Source organism: Coptis chinensis, chromosome 3 (assembly GCF_015680905.1).
Source record: "Coptis chinensis isolate HL-2020 chromosome 3, ASM1568090v1, whole genome shotgun sequence".
NCBI classification, from domain to species: Eukaryota; Viridiplantae; Streptophyta; class Magnoliopsida; order Ranunculales; family Ranunculaceae; genus Coptis; species Coptis chinensis.
Window position 1 is genome coordinate 116,947,737 of NC_141458.1, and position 21,884 is coordinate 116,969,620.

The 21,884-nt window shown below is 37.9% G+C and overlaps 1 protein-coding gene across 1 annotated transcript; it reads left to right on the top strand.

The window, feature by feature from the left end:
* The first annotated feature begins 1,608 nt into the window (after positions 1 to 1,608).
* Positions 1,609 to 13,430, top strand: LOC147513446 (chromatin remodeling ATPase BRAHMA-like). The gene is given in 21 exon segments (XM_086596487.1): positions 1,609 to 1,922; positions 2,221 to 3,142; positions 3,145 to 3,524; positions 3,643 to 3,991; positions 3,994 to 4,527; positions 4,530 to 4,966; positions 5,084 to 5,196; positions 6,218 to 6,230; positions 6,233 to 6,307; positions 6,427 to 6,513; positions 6,881 to 6,973; positions 7,065 to 7,148; positions 7,245 to 7,448; positions 8,009 to 8,251; positions 8,388 to 9,486; positions 9,489 to 9,805; positions 9,807 to 9,968; positions 10,128 to 10,310; positions 10,312 to 10,662; positions 11,436 to 11,690; positions 12,595 to 13,430. Coding segments are annotated over 21 exon segments (6,708 nt in total). The 5' UTR covers positions 1,609 to 1,757; the 3' UTR covers positions 13,237 to 13,430.
* The last annotated feature ends 8,454 nt before the right edge of the window (positions 13,431 to 21,884 follow it).

The window sequence follows — 21,884 nt, forward strand, 5'->3', positions numbered from 1 at the left end:
TATAATTCCGAACGAAGATAGAGTCCATTAGCCAGAGCAGTTGAGCAATCCAGACTAATAAATTTATTAGGTAACGGGAAAATAAAGCCTGGATGAGCGCATGACTTTTGTTGTTGTAGCAGCAGTCGTAGGGCGTAGGCTCTCTTTATTTCGAAATTGAATGGTCCATCTACATATTTTCCACCAGACACCGGTTGAACATTTAACCAAACACTTATCAAAGGCCGTATGGGGACTGTTTCATATTTGGGAGTGATTTTTTGCTCCCACCTTTGGTTCCTCCAAGGAGATTTTGAGTCATACACGTCTCATCTTTTTCACAAAAAAATATAAGTTACAACATGTACAAAATTATCAAAATTTCCAATTTTACTAGTTTGTCTCTCATAAAAAAAATACAAATAAGAAATAAAAAAATATATAAAATAGAATAAACCAACAAATATGTATATTTATTTCTTATTTTCTTTCTGCAAAAACGTATTAATAATAATAATATCATCTTCTTGTTAGCTTGTTTTTAATACATCTATTGCGTTTTTCATATTTTGATTTATATTTTTTGTTTTGTTTTGTTTTATTTTTTATTTAGTAGTTATGACTTATGAGAGACAAACTAGTAAAATTTAAAATTTTGAGGAGACTAAAAATCGCACATCCAATTGAGACTACCTTTTAATATGCAGATAAGTTTTATATGTTTTTATCCTAGGAAAGCCAAAATCAAGAATTTGGCCACTGTATTGTTTTGAAGCTCTCTCACGCCCTTTGGCTAAATTGGCAATTAAAGCTGGCATTAAACTCGTCTTATTAAAAGCAAATGAGATTTGACAAGGAGAGATCATTATCTCTAAATTTTAGAGAGATCAAGACAAATAGTCGTTGGATGAAGAAATTTCTTCTCGAGATCGAGATTGTTGCATGGCCTACAACTGACAAACCACACCAAACCATATGATCATGTCATCCAACATTGTTGCATGGCCTACAACTGACAAACCACACCAAACCATATGATCATGTCATCCAACGGTCGATATAAAATGCGAACTAAATTTAGAGAGAATGATCTCTCCTTATCATTTGCCAAAGCAAATTAGCAATTAGGCAATCTGAGGCCAGTTAGCTATTTATCTTGTGAGAGCATGCGATACAACCACCAAATAAAGATTCTCTCAAAAAAAGGCAGACCATTCTCGTAAATAAATGAAACCACAAGTCCAATTTCCCAATAAAGAACAATCCTAACCGTGGTTAACACAAAACCCAACCCTGGAGTCAACAACAAAAAAAAAGGACAGCTTTATCATATCAACCAACCCAAATTCAGAAAAAACAAAATTATAAAAATAAAAACCACCCCCAAACGTTTAGGGTTTGACCAATACCACCAATCCTGAGAGTTAAAAACCACAAGTGGTTTTAATTTTACCAGATTCCGGCTCAATCACAGCTGGATCTACCTTAATTTTCTTAAACCCACTCTCGATCTAAGTTTTTCTAAAACGTAGGAAACCCTAAAAAAAAACACAGCGAAAATGTTGGAAAGAGAGAGAGAGAGAAAAGGCAGTTAAGTTTATATATATAAGATTTGACGTTGTTTGGGATTATTATTATTATTTATTATTATTATTAGCGGGACAAAAAAAAAAGCGCTTTTTTCGAAAACGAGTCCTCCCCTCCGTAATTCAGTTAAATTAGTTGACGGGTGTGTGTATTATTCTTTTTCTTGGAGTAAAATTGAGAGGGGGGATTACATGCAATCAGGTGGTGGTGGGTCCCAACAGGCCAGTCATGGCAGGTCTTCTGCATCTCCGTCTTCTTCTTCTTCAGCTGTTTCTGCTCCTCATCTTGGCTTCGATTCTATCCAACAACAACAACAACAACAACAGCAACATCATCAGCAACTAGCGTTTAGGCAGGTTAGTTAGTTGTAGTGTAATTTTGTGTTTATTTACTGAAGGGGGGGTTTGAATTGAATAAAGATTAGTTATTTACTGAAGAGGAGTAGTGGATAGTGGAAAATTGGTAAATAATTTAATGTAAAAGGCAGGGGAGTAATCACTTAATGTATGGTAAGTTATTCAGTGAAGTTATTAATTAATGCTTGAACTCTGTTTAGTAAAATTTAATAGTGACTGTATATGTAATGCCTAGTTGGGATGTCTATGTGCTTGGTGATACTTCTAAGTTACTGCTTTTTTATTACTGTTTCTTTAGTCGTTACAGCAGCAATATAGGAAGCCTGAAGGTGATGAAGCACTCCTAGCATATCAAGCACGAGGTATACATGGAGCTATGGGTGGGAGCAACTTCCCATCATCTTCTGCTCCAATCCATTTCCCTCCTCAACAGTCAAATAAGTTCCTTGGGATGTCTCAGCAACATGGGACCATGCAGAACCGTGACGAGAGCCAGAATAAGGGTCAAGGGTTGGAACAGAATATGCTGAATCCTATCAATCAAGCTTATATGAGTTATGATTTACAGGCTGCTGCACAGCAGAAGTCAGGTCATGTGTATATGATGCAACAGCAACAAGGTAAAATTGGAAATCTTGGTCCTCCATCTGGCAATGATCAGGAGATGCGCATGGGAAATCTCAAAATGCAGGACCAAATGTCTATCCAGGCAGCGAACCAATTACATGCATCTTCATCTAGGAAGTCATCTGAACAGTATAGACACGGTGAGAAGCAGATGGAGCAACTGCAACAGGCAACAACATCTGATACAAAACCTTCCCACCAAGTGCCAGGAATTGGGCAGATGACGGCTGGAAATGCTGTCAGGCCTTTGCAGGCACAGCAGGATCATCCTGGAGTCCAAAACATTGGAAACAACCCCTTCGCCATGGCCCAGTTGCAAGCAATGCATGCATGGGCACGCGACAACAATATTGATTTGTCTCTTCCTGCAAATGCCAATCTGATATCTCAAATTCTCCCCCTTCTGCAATCTAATGTGCCTGCACTGCAAAAGTTGAATGAAAGTAGTGTGGCTATGCAACCATCCTATCAGCCAACATTGAAGCAACAAACAGTATCTTCTCCACAAGTTGGCAGTGAAAATTCTGTCCATGGGAATGCTTCAAGTGATGTTTCCAGTCAGTCTGCCTCTGCTAAAGTAAAACAGACAGTTCCTACGGGCCATTCACAAATACTCCGACACCTTCAATGGCTAATCATATTCAGATGCAACAGAATGCTGTTCGCAATCGGGAAAACCAGGCTTCTAGACAGCCAATTGCGAATGTAAATGGAATGCCTCCTATGCATCCACCTCAGTCATCTGTGAGTGCAAGCCAAGGTATTGATTCTCCTCAAGCAAAGAATAACTTTAATGGGCAGCAGTTCAGTCGATCCTCATCACAATCAGCCGTTTTGTCTAATGAAGGAGGCTTAAGAGGCCGCACACCGTCTCCCGCTGGTCCTTCAGCCCAGATGTCACAACAGCGTTTTGGTTTTACTAAGCAGCAACTTCATGTCCTTAAAGCACAGATATTGGCATTCAGGCGTTTGAAGGTCTAAAACTTCATTTCATTTTGGTGTCCTGCAATTTATTTAGTATTATTTTGTGTAATTTTTGAATGGAAAATCTTTTTGTGCCGTAATCTAAACCTTTTTTAATGATATTTCACAGCGTGGTGAAGGTAGTCTTCCACAGGAAGTTCTTCGATCTATTGCTCCGCCACCCCTTGATACCCAGTCACAGCAAGCTCTTCTACCTGCAGAAACAATTAACCAGGATAGGGTTACTGGGAAGAATATAGAAGAAAATGCTAGAGGGATAGAGTTTAATGAGAAGGCAACGCAAGTTCTGCTTGCTAATAAACGTTCCAGTCTTCCAAAAGAGGAGTTTGTAGCAGGAGAAGGGACAACAACTGCATCTGCTGGTCACATGCAAGGGGCCGCAGGTGTTACTAAGGATTCTGAATGGGGGACGTCTGCTGGAAAGGAAGGGCCGAATACCTCAATTTCTGTAAAATCTGAGCGGAAGTTGAACGAGGTTTGCAAAATGTTTCTGTTAAAGGTGACCTGACAGCAGATAGGTTAAAGGGACTTCCTCCACAGGGTGCTGTATCAGATGCTTTACAAGGTAAAAAACCTACTCAAACAGGCACTACCCCTCAGCCGAAAGACGGTACGGTCACTAGAAAGTATCCTGGACCACTTTTTGATGTGCCCTTCTTTACCAGGAAGCACGATTCCTTTGGTTCGGCGGTGACTACCAATGCAAATAATCTGACACTTGCATACGATGTGAAAGACCTGCTCTTTGAGGAAGGCATGGAAGTGCTTAATAAAAGGAGAACTGAGAATCTTCAAAAAATTGGCGGTTTACTTGCTGTAAATTTGGAGAGGAAAAGGATCAGTCCTGATCTTGTTCTTCGGTTACAAATAGAGGAAAGGAAGCTTGACTTTTTAGATTTTCAGGCACGTTTAAGAGATGAAGTTGATCAGCAGCAGCAGGAAATATTGGCAATGCCTGACAGACCGTATCGGAAGTTTGTTAGAGAATGTGAGCATGGCGCCTGGATCTTTCCAGACAAGTACACCTCTCTAAAAAGTTCATGAGAGAGAAGCAATTGAAATCCATATTCCTGTGGCGTAAAAAGCTTCTTGAGGCTCACTGGGCCATACGTGATGCACGAACTGCACGCAACAAAGGTGTTGCCAAATATCATGAGAGAATGTTGAGGGAGTTCTCTAAACAGAAGGATGAAGACCGGACTAGAAGGATGGAGGCTTTGAAGAACAATGATGTTGATAGGTACCGTGAGATGTTGTTGGAGCAACAGACCAGCGTTCCAGGTGATGCAGCTCAGCGGTATTCCGTTCTCTCATCCTTTCTGTCTCAGACAGAAGATTATCTGCATAAGCTGGGTGGGAAGATAACAGCTACCAAGAATCAGCAAGAGGTGGTTGAGGCAGCAAATGCTGCTGCTGCTGCTGCCCGGTCTCAGGCATGTTTCATTTCCTTCTTTATACTTTTATTTTTCTACGACTTCCCATGTTCTTAGATCTTCTCTGATTTGTCTAGATGTTGTGTCTTTCTAAGTGTTTACCACTGTTAACATTAGGGTCTCTCTGAAGACGAAGTTAAGGCAGCAGCAGCCTGCGCTAGAGAGGAAGTGATGATTAGAAACCAGTTCTCTGAAATAAACGCCCCCAAGGACAGTCCATCAATTAACAAGTAAGTTCATCTTATTGACTATTGTTGTATAGAAGCTTAGATGAAAGTAGCATAGGAGAAATTATTTATGGCTTTCAAAAGCAACGTTTATAGGTTCACGCTCACTGATTAAACTTAGTTTTTATTTTCTCTTTTGGTTGTAAGTACATAATCATAGACCAACATATGTATATATGAGAGAAAAAAAGAAATTAACCCATTTAGATTTTAGAGTAATTTGGACTTCACTATCCAAACCTGTGCCTTCTAATAACATAAGGGCTGACTTTTGGTGAAGACGATCTCGCCAGTTGCCACCTTGTAAATCTTCCTCACAAAAACTGAACTTTCTGGGTGTGTCTAATTTTATTGAAATATTTGTTACAAAGCTGAGAATTATAGACCTTTTGGTAAAACCTAACATTTGAACAGACTTTGACAGGGATACACGTGTCCGATTGAGCTGAGTTAGTAGAGACTAGAGACGATGATTTCTTTTTCCTTGTCCAATTTGAATTATTGAACGACGTAAAGTAACGTAGATCTTATAGAATACATTGTTTCTCATAGGAGAATGTGTTATCAAAACTTCAACTGCTTTATAAACACTAGAGTATAGACTACCAATTATGCTGTTCGTGGAAATGGATGATGCGAAGTACTTCAATTTATAGACCAATATTGATGGGCTAGAAAATTCAGATTTGTCTCTTCAATTTTGTTTGTAGTGCTACAACATTTTGCAAGTGGCAGCATTATCCATGGTAATATACATGCTGTGCGAATAGAAAATAGAGCTGTTTGCTTTTGCTTTAGGCTTGCTACCCCCTTCCCCACTCTCAAACACGCCATAACGCCATAGTAGTCCGCCAAGACGGATAATGTTATTGATAAAAAGGCCCAGAAACTTTGTGAAGCAGTAGGACTATTGTTTATAATACTCTTAAAATGCATATGATGCTATAGTTTGTATATGCCTGAAAACGTGGTTCTCATTTTGTTTCTGTTTGATAACTAGTTCTCTTCTTATTATTATTTACAGGTATTACAATCTCAAGCACATGCTGTGAATGAAAAGGTCACGAGGCAACCTTCAATGCTACGTTGTGGCATTCTAAGAGACTATCAGCTTGTAGGTTGCGACCACATAATTTTTTTTTCCTTGTTTTTTTTTTCTTTTATATAGGTTTAATTACTTATTCTGAACTTGTGCTGTGAAACGACTTGAGTTGACTGTTCTTTCCTTTCCAGGTTGGATTGCAATGGATGCTTTCGTTGTATAATAATAAATTAAACGGAATTTTAGCAGATGAGATGGGTCTTGGGAAGACTGTACAGGTTAGTATATACCGTATAAAGTGGTTTTAGCAACTGGTTTCTACTTCATCTGATGTATCATGTTCTTTTGGTTCCCTTTAATGAAATAGCACTCACATATTCATGCCTGCGTGGAATGAAATAATTGGCATATAGTAGCACATTCTTAGTTTCAGGTGTTAAAATTATGTACTGATGCTTAGGTATCACGTAGGAGACATATTTTTTGCCAGGCTTTGTGCAGAATCAGTTGTGATTGTAGTTGATAGACTCAACTTTATCAATAACTTTAATGTATTACTTAAATGTTTATTAAATATCAAGAAGAAAAACTGGTTAAAGTGACTAATGAAGTATTTGAAACTTCTGATTGCTATATTTCAAACAGGTGATGGCACTGATTGCATACTTGATGGAGTTTAAAGGCAACTTTGGGCCACATTTAATAATTGTCCCAAATGCTGTTTTGGTTAACTGGAAGGTCAGGCTCATCTTATATGGATCTGTTTTTTTTCCCCACTTATATCTCACAGCACTCGTTATCTTCAACTTCTGACAATTTTATATTTCAGAGTGAGTTGCATAGTTGGCTTCCGTCTGTGTCATGCATTTATTATGTCGGCGGAAAGGATCAACGGTCAAAGTTATTTTCTCATGTACGATGCTGATACTTTCTCTTTTTCTTTTTCTTTTATGACCTGATATGACATCTGGTGCTGTGCTGTTTTCTTATGCTGATACTTGTCGTATAGGAGGTTTGTGCGCTGAAATTTAATGTGCTAGTGACCACATATGAGTTTATTATGTACGACCGGTCGAAGCTATCAAGAATTGATTGGAAGTATATCATAATCGACGAAGCACAACGAATGAAAGACAGGGAATCAGTTCTAGCGCGAGATCTCGATAGATACCGCTGCCAACGCCGTTTACTTCTTACAGGCACTCCATTACAGGTAAGTTATCCTCTCATGTGTAATAATTAGCAATGTATTCACTGCTCAAAACAAATAAATAAGCAACAAACCAAAGTGCATTTTTTTTTACCTTACTTTATATTGGAATTTATGCTATTTTCAAAAGGGATACACCATTTTTGAGCATTGTGGGTATCTCTCGATGCATTTTTTCTGGCTTACTGCCCTCTCGGTGATTGGTAAAATTTGGTAGTTACTTGAGATGTTTGTCATCCCATTTCTTCGCTTTGTTTCAATGAAGCGTCCTTGAGAGTAATTGAACATTAATACTCCGGTAAAGCCTTTTTTCTTCTTTTCAGAAAATATTAAGCGTCGACATTTCATACGGAAAATAATTTTTTTAATATAGTTATGGTTCACAGTATTTCTTCTTTACGAATTGAACCCTTGATGTTGAAGTTGGAACTGATCCATGCCCCTTGATTAAACATAGTGTCACCAAAGTTTTAATGAACTTATCAGTTGCTTGTATGTTTTTTTAAAGTTTAATATTTCATTAACTGTTAATCATTTACTAAGGTAGGTCATATCTATTGCAGAATGATCTTAAGGAGCTATGGTCATTATTAAATTTACTCCTTCCAGAAGTATTTGACAACCGCAAAGCTTTCCATGATTGGTTTTCCAAGCCCTTTCAAAAGGATGTTCCTTCACATGATGCTGAAGATGATTGGCTTGAGACTGAGAAGAAGGTTATAATTATCCACAGGCTTCATCAAATTTTGGAGCCCTTTATGCTAAGGCGTCGAGTTGAGGACGTGGAGGGATCACTACCCAGAAAGGTGCAATTTTTTTTTTAATTCTAGTTGTTATGTACATAGTGGATAGCTAGTTTGTTCATCACAGTCTATTATATCAGTGATGTACTTATGTATAGTATCTTGTGAACAACGGATAACTGAAGTTGATGTTTTCTAGGTCTCTATTGTCTTGAGATGTAAAATGTCAGCTATTCAAGGTGCGATCTATGACTGGGTGAAGTCAACCAATACTATAAGGGTTGATCCAGAGGACGAGTTACGGAGAGTTCAGAAAAATCCAAACTACACGGCTAAGACATATAAGGTTCTCAATAACAGATGTATGGAGCTCCGCAAAGCTTGCAATCATCCTTTGCTCAATTACCCTTATTTTGATGACCTATCCAAAGACTTCATTGTTAGATCTTGTGGTAAACTATGGATTCTAGATAGGATCCTCATCAAACTTCACAGGACAGGACACCGTGTACTGCTCTTTAGCACCATGACAAAGCTTCTTGATATTTTAGAGGAGTACTTGCAATGGCGGAGGCTTGTTTATAGAAGAATCGATGGAACAACGAGCTTGGAAGACCGTGAATTGGCCATTGTGGATTTCAATAGCCCTGGTTCCGATTGTTTTATTTTTTTGCTCAGTATCCGTGCTGCTGGAAGAGGGCTAAATCTTCAGTCTGCGGATACAGTTGTCATCTATGACCCTGATCCAAATCCAAAGAATGAAGAACAAGCAGTTGCTCGAGCACACATCATTGGACAGAAGAGAGAGGTTAAGGTTATTTATATGGAAGCTGTTGTTGATAAAATATCAAGCCATCAAAAAGAAGATGAATTTAGAACTGTGGGTACAGTTGATCTAGAGGATGATCTTGCAGGGAAAGATCGATATATGGGTTCCATTGAGAGTCTTATACGCAATAACATTCAACAATACAAAATTGACATGGCTGACGAAGTAATAAATGCAGGTCGTTTTGATCAAAGGACAACACATGAAGAGAGACGCGTGACTTTAGAGACATTATTGCATGATGAGGAGAGATATCAAGAAACTTTGCATGATGTTCCCTCCTTGCAGGAGGTGAATCGCATGATTGCACGGAGTGAAGAAGAAGTTGAACTCTTTGATCAAATGGATGAAGACTTGGATTGGATTGAGGAAATGACAAGGTATGATCAAGTTCCTGAGTGGATTCGAGCCAGTTCTAGAGAAGTAAATGCAACTATTGCCAAACTATCTAAGAAACCATCGAAAAAACTTTAGTTGGTGATATTGGCGTGGAATCCAATGATATGGTTTCGGATCTGTCAACTACTAAATCGGAGAGGAAAAGAGTTCGATCCAAGGGTGGCGTAAAATCTCCAAAATACACTGAGTTGGATGAAGAAGATGGAGAGTTTTCTGAAGCCAGTTCTGAAGAGAGAAATGGGTCTTCTTTGCATGAAGATGAGGGAGAGATCGGGGAGTTTGAAGATGAAGAACTTAGTGGTGCTGTTGGTGCACCACCAATAAATAAAGACCAATTAAGAGAGGAAGGCTTGGGTTCTGAGAGTGCTTATCAATACTGCCGCAAGAATTGAAGGCTCCAGAAATAGTAATGTATTGGAGGAAGCAGGTTCTTCTGGATCCTCCTCAGGAAGTCGGAGATTGGCACAGATGGTATCGCCCTCCTTGTCTTCCCAGAAGTTTGGATCTCTTTCAGCGCTCGATGCTAGGCCAGGTTCTCACTCAAAAAGGCTGGTACGATCTTTTTAAATATTTTTCCTGCATAAATCATTATTACCTGTATATATTTCTTTTAGGTGCCAACTGATGCTCCTCTCATCTTTCTTTATTCATTTTATTTTCTTTATTTATTTATTTCTCCCTGGATTTAATCTGTTTATGTGTGCTTTCCAGCCTGAGGAACTAGAAGAAGGAGAGATAGCCTTGTCAGGAGACTCTCCTATTGATATCCAACAATCTGGAAGTTGGGCTCATGAACGTGATGATGGGGAAGATGAACAAGTCTTGCAACCAAAAATTAAACGAAAACGTAGCATCCGATATCGCCCTAGACAACGAGTTGAAGAGAAGTTAGGCAATGACAAGCCTTTTTCTCCAGCGTGGAAATTCTTCTCAGTTGGCACTTCATGCGGAGCGTGAGAATGACATGCAATTAAGGAGTGATCCTGAGGAGTCGTATGGAGATCCCCCTGTTATCCGGCATGATGCAAGTGGTTTAGTTGTAAAAAACAAACGAAATTTACCATCAAGAAGGGGTACAAGTATTTCGAAATCGCATGCTATACCAAAGACAGGTAGATCAAAATCTTATGCAGTCGCTACAGATAACATTGTGGAGGACTCTAGAGAATGTTGGGATGGTAAAACTATGAACACTAGTGGATCCTGTTATTCCGGTACGAAGATGTCTGACGTCATTCAAAGAAAGGTATTCATCACTAATGAACGCTTAGAACACTAGATCTCTTAACAGTCTGTTGTTATATTCGTTTCCTGTCTTTAACTGTCCTGCCAACTGATTTTTCTCCACTTACTAGACTTAGTAGTATACTTGTATATGTATAGATAGATTGTTCGTTATCTAGGTAATGTAGATGTATCATATAAAATCACGACTGACTTGAACCATGGATACACCATCGCCAAAGTATAATAGAAGTTACTGAAACAAGCCTATTGACTCTCATTTTTATGATCTGTTTATTTTAGTTGTAAGTTTTGGAAGAAATTTCACCAGTCATTGGAACAATAGTAAACAAAAAATTACTAATTTTTCCTCCAAGAAAGAGTGAGTTAATAAAACAAGTCCACAACTCATATATATATGCATTCTTCATTCTGTCATTTTAAGTTGGATCTGGTCCTGATATCTTTTGTTTCTCACTACACGAAGCAAGCATTTGACTACCTAGTAACTTGATGTCTGGATATATGTATGTATCCTATCACGCCTCTAAATTTTAGGAGTGCTAGTACTTAAATAATTGTCTCCGTATGCTTCTTTATTATTAGACTACTAATTATGCTAGTTACTGACGAAAGATAAAATAATATAAAGCAAAGCTTATGTGCTTATAAAATATTTTTGCAACAAGAACGACATGTCTATTCCCACAGGACATACAGATCGTTATAGACATAAAAGACATGACTACATGAGTCATAGGAATAAACTAACATGGAATTTTTGTATCTTTGAAGTGTAAAAATGTAATCAGCAAGCTCCAGAGAAGGATTGACAAGGATGGTCGTCAAATTATACCTCTTTTAATGGATTTTTGGAAGAGGACTCCACATCCAAGTTACATGACTGCTGTGAGCAGGAGTAACTACTTGGATCTAGAAAGGATTGATCAGCGTGTGGACAGATCTGAGTATAATGGGGTGATGGACTTTGTGGCAGACGTGCAATCCATGCTGAGAACTGCTGCTCAGTCTTTGGTCTTTTCGTTTGAGGTATGCTTACTGGTATCTGCTCTTATGGAAAATTATTGCATCAATATTTTCACTTTTTTTTTGCACGAGCCCTTTAAAAGGGCAACGAGGTATATTGACACAGGACGGAGAGTCTCGCGGCTTCACCTCTGATTCTCTTTTCTTAATTGCAATAAATTGAGTACCTTTTTCCATATAATACTTTTTACTGAGATATTCTTTGAAATTAATATGAAACAAATACTACAAAGAGCGAGCTCGCAATTTAAGGTCTTTTTGTTCTCTAGATAGAAAAGAATTTGATCTCTTTGTTAATTTCATGAGTGAACAGTTCAAAAGCGTATCAAAGCGCTATGGTATATACGGATATTGGCCTGATGTCCACTTTTCTTTACTTTGTTTTTTTAAATGTATATATCTACTTTCAGACCTAGAGAGCATGTTCTTCGCTTATTTATACATATGAAAAAACAGTGGAAAATAGGACAACAGGAGAACCTGTTGATACTGTGGTTAGATTGTATAGATCAAAACAAATATGAGGAGCTAGTGTAGCGCAGGACCAAAAACTAGTATACACTATTTGTAAAGGAGAGCAGTGTATTGTGGCACAGAAAAAAAAACTTAGTATACTTGGAATACACTCTTCTGAATAGGAGACCAGTGTTTGGTTTATTTTATGGTTCCAGGATCGTCTATAGTTACTTTTTTAGATTCCCCTTGAAATTCTCACATAACTGTCCTGTTTTGGTTGAAGACGCTATGGTGTAGTCAAGGTGCCTTGTCTTACAAAGGACCAAAAATAAATTAAAAGAAAAGGGGAAAAAAAAAGACTGGTCCTAGAATATGTAATATGTTCAAAATTTGGAGACATTTTACTTGGTATGAGCCAGGCTCTGAGTTATCTGTGAACTCTTACGCACAGGTGAGGTCAGAAGCAAGGAAAGTACAAGATCTGTTTTTTGACATAATGAAGATAGCATTTCCAGACACTGACCTCCGAGAAGCAAGGAGTGCAGTTACTTTTCTGGTACTGGAGCTACACCCACTCCACCCCCAAGCTAGCTCCTTCTAGCCAAAACAAGCGCATAAGCTGATCAATGAGGTAGAATCTGAACCTAGTTCTGCCTCAAAACTATTTCCACGTGCTTCTGTCTCCACTGACGAAGAAATGAGGACCCACAGCTACACAACCAAGTTGCAGAAGGAATCCAGGCTAGCAAGCAGCAGTGGACGGGGGGAACGTGGTCAATCAGATGACGTCTCATTGCCCACTCACCCAGGTGAGCTTGTCATATGCAAGAAGAAGAGGAATGATAGGGAAAAGTCAGGTGTGAAGCCTAGGGCAGGACCAGTGTCTCCGCCTAGCATTAATCGCGGTGTTAGAGGTCCAGGTCCTTTGCATGCTCAGAAGGATGTGAAGATAAGTCATCAGGTTGCCAATCAGCAAGGTTGGCCCCAACAACCAGTTCAACAGACTAATGGGAGTGGTGGGAATTTGGGATGGGCAAATCCTGTAAAGAGAATGAGAACTGATACTGGTAAACGGAGGCCAAACCATTTATGAATGCAATGGAAGCGATTGTAGATATAACAAATAGGAATTGTTTCTCTTAATTTCAGGTGTAATTTTAGCGGCCTTCAAGGCCTGTAAAAGCCCAAATGAGTTCAATATTGTCAATATAGTGTACCCTCAAGTCCTTTTTGTACCAATTTTACATGTTTTAAAATAATCCATATTTGAAGCTGCTATTGCCACAACTCCGTAAGTTGTACTTTTTGACTGACTTCTTAGGTAGGTTATAGTAAATCCCACAATCTGTTTATGTGGGCTAAACAACATGGACCTATGGAACTATGTAACTTATCCAGCAGTTTTAATTAAAGTTTATTTTCATTAAAAAATTGACCCAAATGGCCAAATCTGTAAGTGAATACGAGTGTCAATTCAGATTTCAATTCATTTGTGATTCTCTGTTGTAAATTTAGTCACAAGACATGCAACTGCTTAGGAAAACAATTTTATGAAAATCATGGATAGTATCAGTAATTACTCACAGGTTGTAAGGTTCTCCTTGCTGCATTAGTAGCGTAGCAGGTGCCTTACTAGCAAAGTCGGTAAAATTTTTGGGTGATGACAAACTCCGCCAGCATCAAAGAGTTACCAAGTTCATTTAAAACAGGCTTGCCAAAAAAAAAAAAAAAAAAAATAGAAATAAGTGATATCAATTTAAGTCTGCTCTTCTACAACCATTTTTTTTTTTCTCACTTGTGGTAAAGTTTCTGTTTGTATGTATTTAATTACTTCTTGCTATTTAGAGGGTTCTTTACCAGTCACGTAAATGGGGGTATTGGATTCTCATATTGTCCAAGCATCTTGAAACTTACACTCAAGGGGAATTGGAGAACGGTATCACACATGTGATAAACTAATATCCATCTGGAAGCGTAATACATGATCACTGAATACTGCTAGTTGCTAATGCTGTTGGACATGGAACTTGATTCCAGAAATCTAGACCTACTGAATCTTAAATAGTCCAAAGTGTCCAAACTACAGAAGTAGATAAAGACCCACCTGACATCTCTTTGTAGAATATATAAACCAGAATACAAGCTCTCGTCCCAACAAAAATTGTTCTTGATTGATAGAAGTTGTCCAGGGACAAGGCTATGAGTTGATTTTGTATATTGTTTGAAAGACCCAAGCATGTTACTTTTGCACATATAATATTTCTCTCCACATGCACATATTCAACCAATCTGTAATTCTGTATATTACGCCCAAAGGTCATTTTGAGCCCCATTCAAGATATTTAACAACTTATCTGGACGCCTTGGATCTTGTTGAGTGTGGACTGTTATTCCATGATCCCAAAATCAAGACTGTTAGATAATCGTAAGACAAGAATCTCGAGGATCTTTTTGAAAATATGTCGCGTGAAACAATGATTGGTTACAGACTTTCAGCTGAAAGCATCGTTTTCCATTGAAGTTGGTGGCAAACACGTGCTAATTTGGTCTCATACCAAAATATTTAGATAGATAAGCTCAACTTAATCTTGTTTATTAAAGCCTGACAACCAATAAGTCGCTGTGAAAACACTAGGAAATTTCCAGTGTATAACGTGTAATGAGGACTGTGCCTTGGTCTTAATACAGTTGACTACTTTCCACGGTGCACGCGCGAGGAGTTGACAGGGTTCCCCTGAGTTTTTTATGTCAAAATTAGATCGTCCACACCGGGGTGTTGAGGTTGCAAGAAAATACTCAGTTATCTTGACATCATGTTTGATTGTTTTGACTAAATTCATGTTAATATCTTATTAGCATGCATTTTTTTTTTTTTTTTGGTAAAGGCAACGTTTTATTGTCTGATCATTCTTTCAAACTTTACACCACGAAGATCAGAATCTAAACATTCAAAAAGAAAAGATGGTGGATGCAGCCACCAAAATGAACAGGTAGAAGGAACAACGTTGGAGATTTGCTGATAATCCAATGGTCTAGTCGGTATGTAGTTGGTCCACCATTGATCATCCATAGCTATTGAAGAAGCATGGCCAGCAAGTGCATCAGCAACCCTGTTAGCTTCTCTATATGTCCATGATAAAGTTGTGGTAGGAATTTGAGCCAATAACTTGTTAATATCTTTGAGTAACACTGAAACCTCCACTGGACAATGACTAGCTGTACTAGTAATCATCTGAAATAGTGCTTTAGAGTCCACTTCAATCACCACTCTATTCAGCTTCAGTGCAACGACCACCATGAGTCCCAACTTTAAAGCATAGAATTCAGCCAACAAAGAAGAGCCGACTCTGATAGAATCGGCAATTCCAGCCATGAAGTGACCAGTATCGTCTCTTATGACACAACCAGCTCCAGCTGGTCCCGAACATGCATTTGAAGCATTAATAGAACACTCTGGTGTAGGCAATTTGATTATACGTAGATGCCACTAGTCTTACTATCTCAAGTTAAATATAACTTAAAGTCGATTCTAGTGAAAGCAGCTAAATTAGAATCTTAGTTCACTGCAATCCAGAATTTAAACGTGTAATTAGTTGGTATAAGCAGTCAAGGCGGAAAGAGGCGTGCGATTAAGGCACGAGGCCCACTTTAGTGCCTCACCTCAATTAAGCACGGGTGCACACATAAGACGCGTGCCTTCTGTGTCTTTTTGTGCATTTTGTTGAGGTGCAAGGCGTACAAGACGCGCAACAGTTTTTCTTGTTTTTTATACACTTTTGATTATGTGACACATCCACACTCAATCCAATAGTTGTATGGTACAAGAAATCATACAATTTTTATAAATTTTATATTAGAGTACACTATAAATTTGTATTTTTACAAATTTTTGTTAAGATGAATAGATTGAGAGAGAGACACAAAAATAAATTAAATAAAATTTTATGAGTTTCCAAAATTTGAATAAGGTGTTCTATTTTTTGAAGTCCATTTGGTTCAGTTCAATTTTTTTTTTGCACACAAGTAAGGATTTTATTAGAACCAGAAATAGAGTTACAGAGAGGTGAGTTTGTTGCATGCAATTAAAACTAGGAGTTACAATCCAGTCTAATTAAATCTGTAGTAGGTTCTCCAAAGACTCTCTATAGAGGTGATAAAACTTAGTCTGGATGTGCTTTATAAAGAAACTTCAATGATTAGTGAAGTACCCTTGTTTGCAGCTTAATCTGCACCAAAATTTGCCTCCCTTAAGGTATGTGTAATACACCAAAGGTCAAGCTTGCTTACTGCTCTCAACCATCTTGCTTTCAGCATCCAAGGCACCTGATTCTGCCCAAAAGATTGGACAGTTGTCGTTGAGTAGGGCAGGGAACAAGTCGGGTTCGGGTCGGATATGGCTATATCTGAATCCGAATCCGAATCCGAATAGTTTCATAATATCCGAACCTGAACCCGAACCCGATTAAAACTGAAATTTAATATCCAAATCCGACCCGAACTCGAACCGAACCCAGCTAACCCGATCAGATAACACTAAAAATTCAAAAATAACCCAAAAAATATATCTGAACCCAAACCAGAACCCAAATCCGACTCGAATAAATAAACGGATAAAAAAATCAACCCGAACCCGAACTACTCGAATTTGGGTCGGGTTGGATTCGGGTCAAATCTAACCCGATTCCCTGCCCTACCGTTGAGTCACTTTCGATCCAAAGCTTCTTCCAATTATGCCTTGCAACTATCTTTGCTGCCATGACGATGGCAGTGCACTCAGTTGTATAGTTGGTAGTCACTCCCTTGCCATATGCGAGTACACCTAGAACAATTGCATTATGATTTCTAAATAGCACATCGACACCACCAGTTCAAAGATTTCCCAACGCAGAACCATCTGTGTTCGCTTTAACCACTCTCCACTGAGGTGCAGACCATATCACTTCTCTAATATTGCTTTTTTTGGCTCTGCCCTTCAAGTTAAATTTGTTTGCTCATTTAGTTTATTAAAGTTGAGCTAGATTGTTTTGAGAAAAACATTTTTTATTTTACTATGTAATTGTTGCTTACGTTTTTCTTTTAAGTGATCGATTACTATCTAAACGATTCGCGATTTTTACGGTTGTTGCTTAATAGTTGACAAATTTACAATCCTATAGAATTGATTTTATTGTTTAGCCATGCAAATCAATTATAATTTATGTTATATATATATTTTTTCAATTTTTTTTTTTAATTACTATGTGTCTCACTTTAATAAAGCGTATGCCCGCCTCAATTTAATAAGACGCATTCCCCGCCCCGCGCCTAAGAGAGAGAGAGAATGATGCGCCTTATTACCTTGACTACACTCATTGGGCGGAGCTGGGGGCCAGTGGTACTGGCTCACCCTCAATTTTCGCCAAAAAAAATATATAGTTTTCCTATTTCCAAGTTAAAGACCAGGAAATAGTGATGATATTTAATAGCATGAGACCTAGTGTTGTTGCTGCGGACTATTGGTGTCAAATGAGTGGGCGGAGCCCCACGGGCTTATCGTGTTGGGTAAATAACTTAATATTATCAGCGATGGATATGTTAACTTGGTTTATGGTTTTTTCTTAAAACAAATAATTATGTCAAGGTATTAAATCTCAACTACAACTATTTTTTACAAACTAGAATTCTATAATTGCAACAAAACATGTAAATTGTTTTTCATTGACATTACCACTCCAATTAGCATCAAACTAGGGTAACGAAGTTGTATCGATGAGATACAAGGATAGAAAGGCTGTCAGAAGTTGGAACACCTATGTTCACAGATAACAACTTCATATGCAAGATGTAAGCATCTGAATTTGTGCATAAAACTACACGGATTAAAGTAGATAAACAAGAAGAAGAAACCAGTTTGGATAAAGATATATAAACTGTGGATGCAATTCATGTTACAGGGGATGAAATTGTAGAGGTTTATGAGGTGGAGAAAGATGCTATTACTAAGAAAGATGAAGGTTGGGAAGAAGCACTCATTTAGGCCTAAGAAAAAAAATAGATGATAAGGTAGCTAATAAGGAAGAAAGGTTACACCTTTCTTGGATGGTACTCATGCAAAAGAGAAGAGGATACAAGCTAGTGAGACAAGTCCAAGAAGGAATTCAGAACATAGTACTAAGCGGTTTATGAGCACTTCTCCGATTTGCTTAATCCAAGGCTGGTAATGGCTCGGTTCCGCCCTCGGTAAGTAATTTTGGAAGATCGAATTAAAATGTTTTATAACTTTTCACCGGTAATGGCTCATGTTCCGCCTCTTTAAATCTAAATTGTATTAGTCACATGATAAATGTCTATGACTTGTCGTAACCAAAGTTAAAAGCAAAAGCGAGATGCACTATGGATAGTTGATCCGAGACACTATCTTGGACCTAATGATTGACTTGTAATTCTAGAGATGATGATTGAAGTTCCAAATTACTATTTATGACCTCACAATCCGGTAAAAATAATTTCAAGATTTATATAATTCCTCGAAGAACTTGGAATAATCTCTATATATAGTCCCGACCCCTTTCAACCAAAAACAAAGCCCCTCTTTAAACAATTGCATCACTCTATGTGACGTTAGTAAAACCTAATCATATCTAGAACACCTAAGAGAATTAGGAAATAAAAAATGTAGATGCACAAGAATTGTTGAAATTATTCATAAAAATCTAGACATTAGTACATAATAACATTAATGGGTCTAGAGATTTGCACTACCATTCAGTTTTGATTTTTTTCATTTCGTGTGACAAATAATAATTTCAAATAAGAGTTGTGAATAATTAGTTTAAAAATTGAGTTTTTTTTTTTTTTATGTTTGGTTGGGTTGGGGTTGGCTCACCCTCACTCAATTTTCTGGCTCCGCCACTGACTACACTAGTTACATTGACTACATGTAATTTAGTACCAACAATTAGGGGTGTCAAAATGGCCCTCAAACCCTTAGCCCGCCCGCCCCGACCCGGCTCATGGGCCGAAAAAACCCTCAAAATGAGGCCCTCACACATCGGGAAATTTCGGGCCGCCTCCCCAAGCCTTTGAGGGGAGGGTAAGGGCCTAGACTTGAAACTTAAGCCCTCCCTTAAGCCCGCCCCTCATTGGGCCCTCAACATTTATTACATGTATTTTAATAAAAAATTTACAATATATTTCATTTTAACATTAATATGCTAAAAATCACTTAAAAAACGTTTATCTATTAAGTTTACTTAACCTTATAATTTCATTATAATATTTTATGAAATGAATTTAATTGATCTTAATTGACTAATATAACTTTAATAAGTTTTTTTTAGTAGTTTGAAGGTTTAATTGTGAAGTCGATTCGATTTTATCATTTTTAACTAATGTTTAAATTTATTTTGTAAATCAAATATATAACATGGGATCTCGGCCCTCACGCTTGGCCCTCAAGTTCTGGCCCTCAAGCCTCCGAGGGGGTTGGTGAGTAAAGGCTTCGAGATTTAAATATTGGCCCCGACCGATTTCGGCCCTCGAAGTAAATGAGGTAGGGCTGGCCCGGCCCCTCAAAGCATGACCAACAATATAGGCAATGGAGTTCTTCACCGAAAAAAATGTAGCAATGGAGCTGCCCCAATTTATATGGACAGTAGAGCCTGACAATTGAGTAATTGACCCATACATCAGGGGTCGTATGGTCCCAGTTTAGTGATGTGACAAATGTATTGCCATTAAGGAGCATATCCAAATCAAATGAACTATGGAACAAAATGTCTCTCAAACATATGCAAATGTGAGTCCATTTATACGTAGTATCCGTCAATCACTACTATTATTGAAGATTTGTGGGGCATGAAGTGTCCTTACCCCTTGGGAAGGTGTAGTTTTGTTACTGGAACCATTATTTTTCTAATCCTGGAAGATTTGTCTCCACTTGTGAAGACACATCAAAAACCCTACCTAGCTAGTCTTTTGGTGTTTCCTGTAGTTTGTTCTAACCCCATTGGACAGTTGCACAGTTTCATTCTTCAAAACTTGACTTTGTCGGTAGAGGTATAGAGGCCAATTTCGCTTTAACGCACTTTAGGCTGGGTGCAATGGCTCTCTATTATCTTAAAAGTGGAGAGAATGGCGGTGGTTTTTACTCTTTATCTCCATAATACTCTCTATATATAGAGAATAATATTGAGAAATAGAAAGTGTATTCCACACAAATTGAAATGATGTAGTTTGTAAAAACTCAAACGGCACTATTTAAAGTGACATAAAATACATTTTTCAATTTTATACTGTGCCATTTGAAATAATGTGGTTTGTAAAATCCCAAACAGCACCCACTTGAAGTGGCGTGGAATGCATTTTTTTTTAGTTCCGTGCCAGTCGAAATGGTATAGAATGGTCCGAACCATTGGACACCAAAATTGACTCCCCATCCTCAAAACACTGTTTTTTGGTAGAATGACACCATTAGACTCAGCCTTACCTTAATATAAAAGGCGGTTAGAAGTTCAGAAGTTAGAACTAAGAAATTGTAAACCGAAACTTCGAGGTCATCATCTGATAGTTAAAAATGGACCTCACACCAGTGTGATGAAATCAATCTCTTCAAACAGGTTGTACGTAAGATTTAAAGATATTTTAGAGTCACTAGTGCAGTTTAAATGGTTATTACTCCAAACCTGTTCCATGTTGTAATTTGTCACTTGTGAGATGCAACGGTGTGGGTATGCATAACCATGTTGTAACTTGTCACTTGTGAGATGCAACGGTGTGGGTATGCAAAACCTTTTCTTTATCTGGCCAGAATGGCAGAATGTGTGTTAAAGCCGGAATATACGCGTATGTAACTGTTTGTGTGAGTGAGTGAGTGAAACAAGGATCACAAATTCACAACAATCCAATCGGTATACTGGTCTCACATGTAGAATGAAAAGAGTATTTTGGACTACTCAAAACCAATAAAGTATAGTGATTCTCTCAAGTCAACATGGGTACAAGTCCTTTGGTAGATTTCAAGGACACTGATGCTACAGCTGTGGAGGTAAAGTCAAAATACACTGATACACATCTACACCAGATTGAAAGTATTTCTGGATTTTAAGGGATGCACCTGCAGACCATGTGACTATTGAAAAGGGCTACTCTATGGGAGAAACGGATGAATTTAGGACTCTTTTCGTTATGCTCACTTGCTCAATAACAAGGCGTGATTGATAAAAATTCCCAATTAATTGGGCAAATACTAGTGCCGGGCGAATCTGGAAGTGGGAAAAATAAGGAACTTTTTATTTGGCAAGGGAGAGATAGATAAGTTTTTTTCACTCTAAACGAGAAAATAAGGTGCGTGAGGGAAAATTTGTCAAATGTCAAAAACTTTGGCAAGTCTTAAATTGCATCCAAGTACTTTTTATGTGGGAAAATAACATTTGCCAGTAGAAAAACAATGTTATCAAGCAGGCCCAAAATGAAAATAAAATTGAAAAACAAAGAGCATATATCGAGCAATAATGAGGACATAGTGTTAAATTTATGAAGATATATTTGAGAAGTTGGGAGTCATAAGTCCAGAAGTATTCACCACCATAGTACTAAATATTGCAATATATAATAATATATCGTGATATTTATCAAGAAATTGGTAACAAATATGATATTGTCGAGGATATACAAGGGGCATTTTCAAGTGTAAAATACTAAAATGCGTTGATATATTGCGATAAATTCAAAATATCTATGAAATATTCAATGTGTATAAAT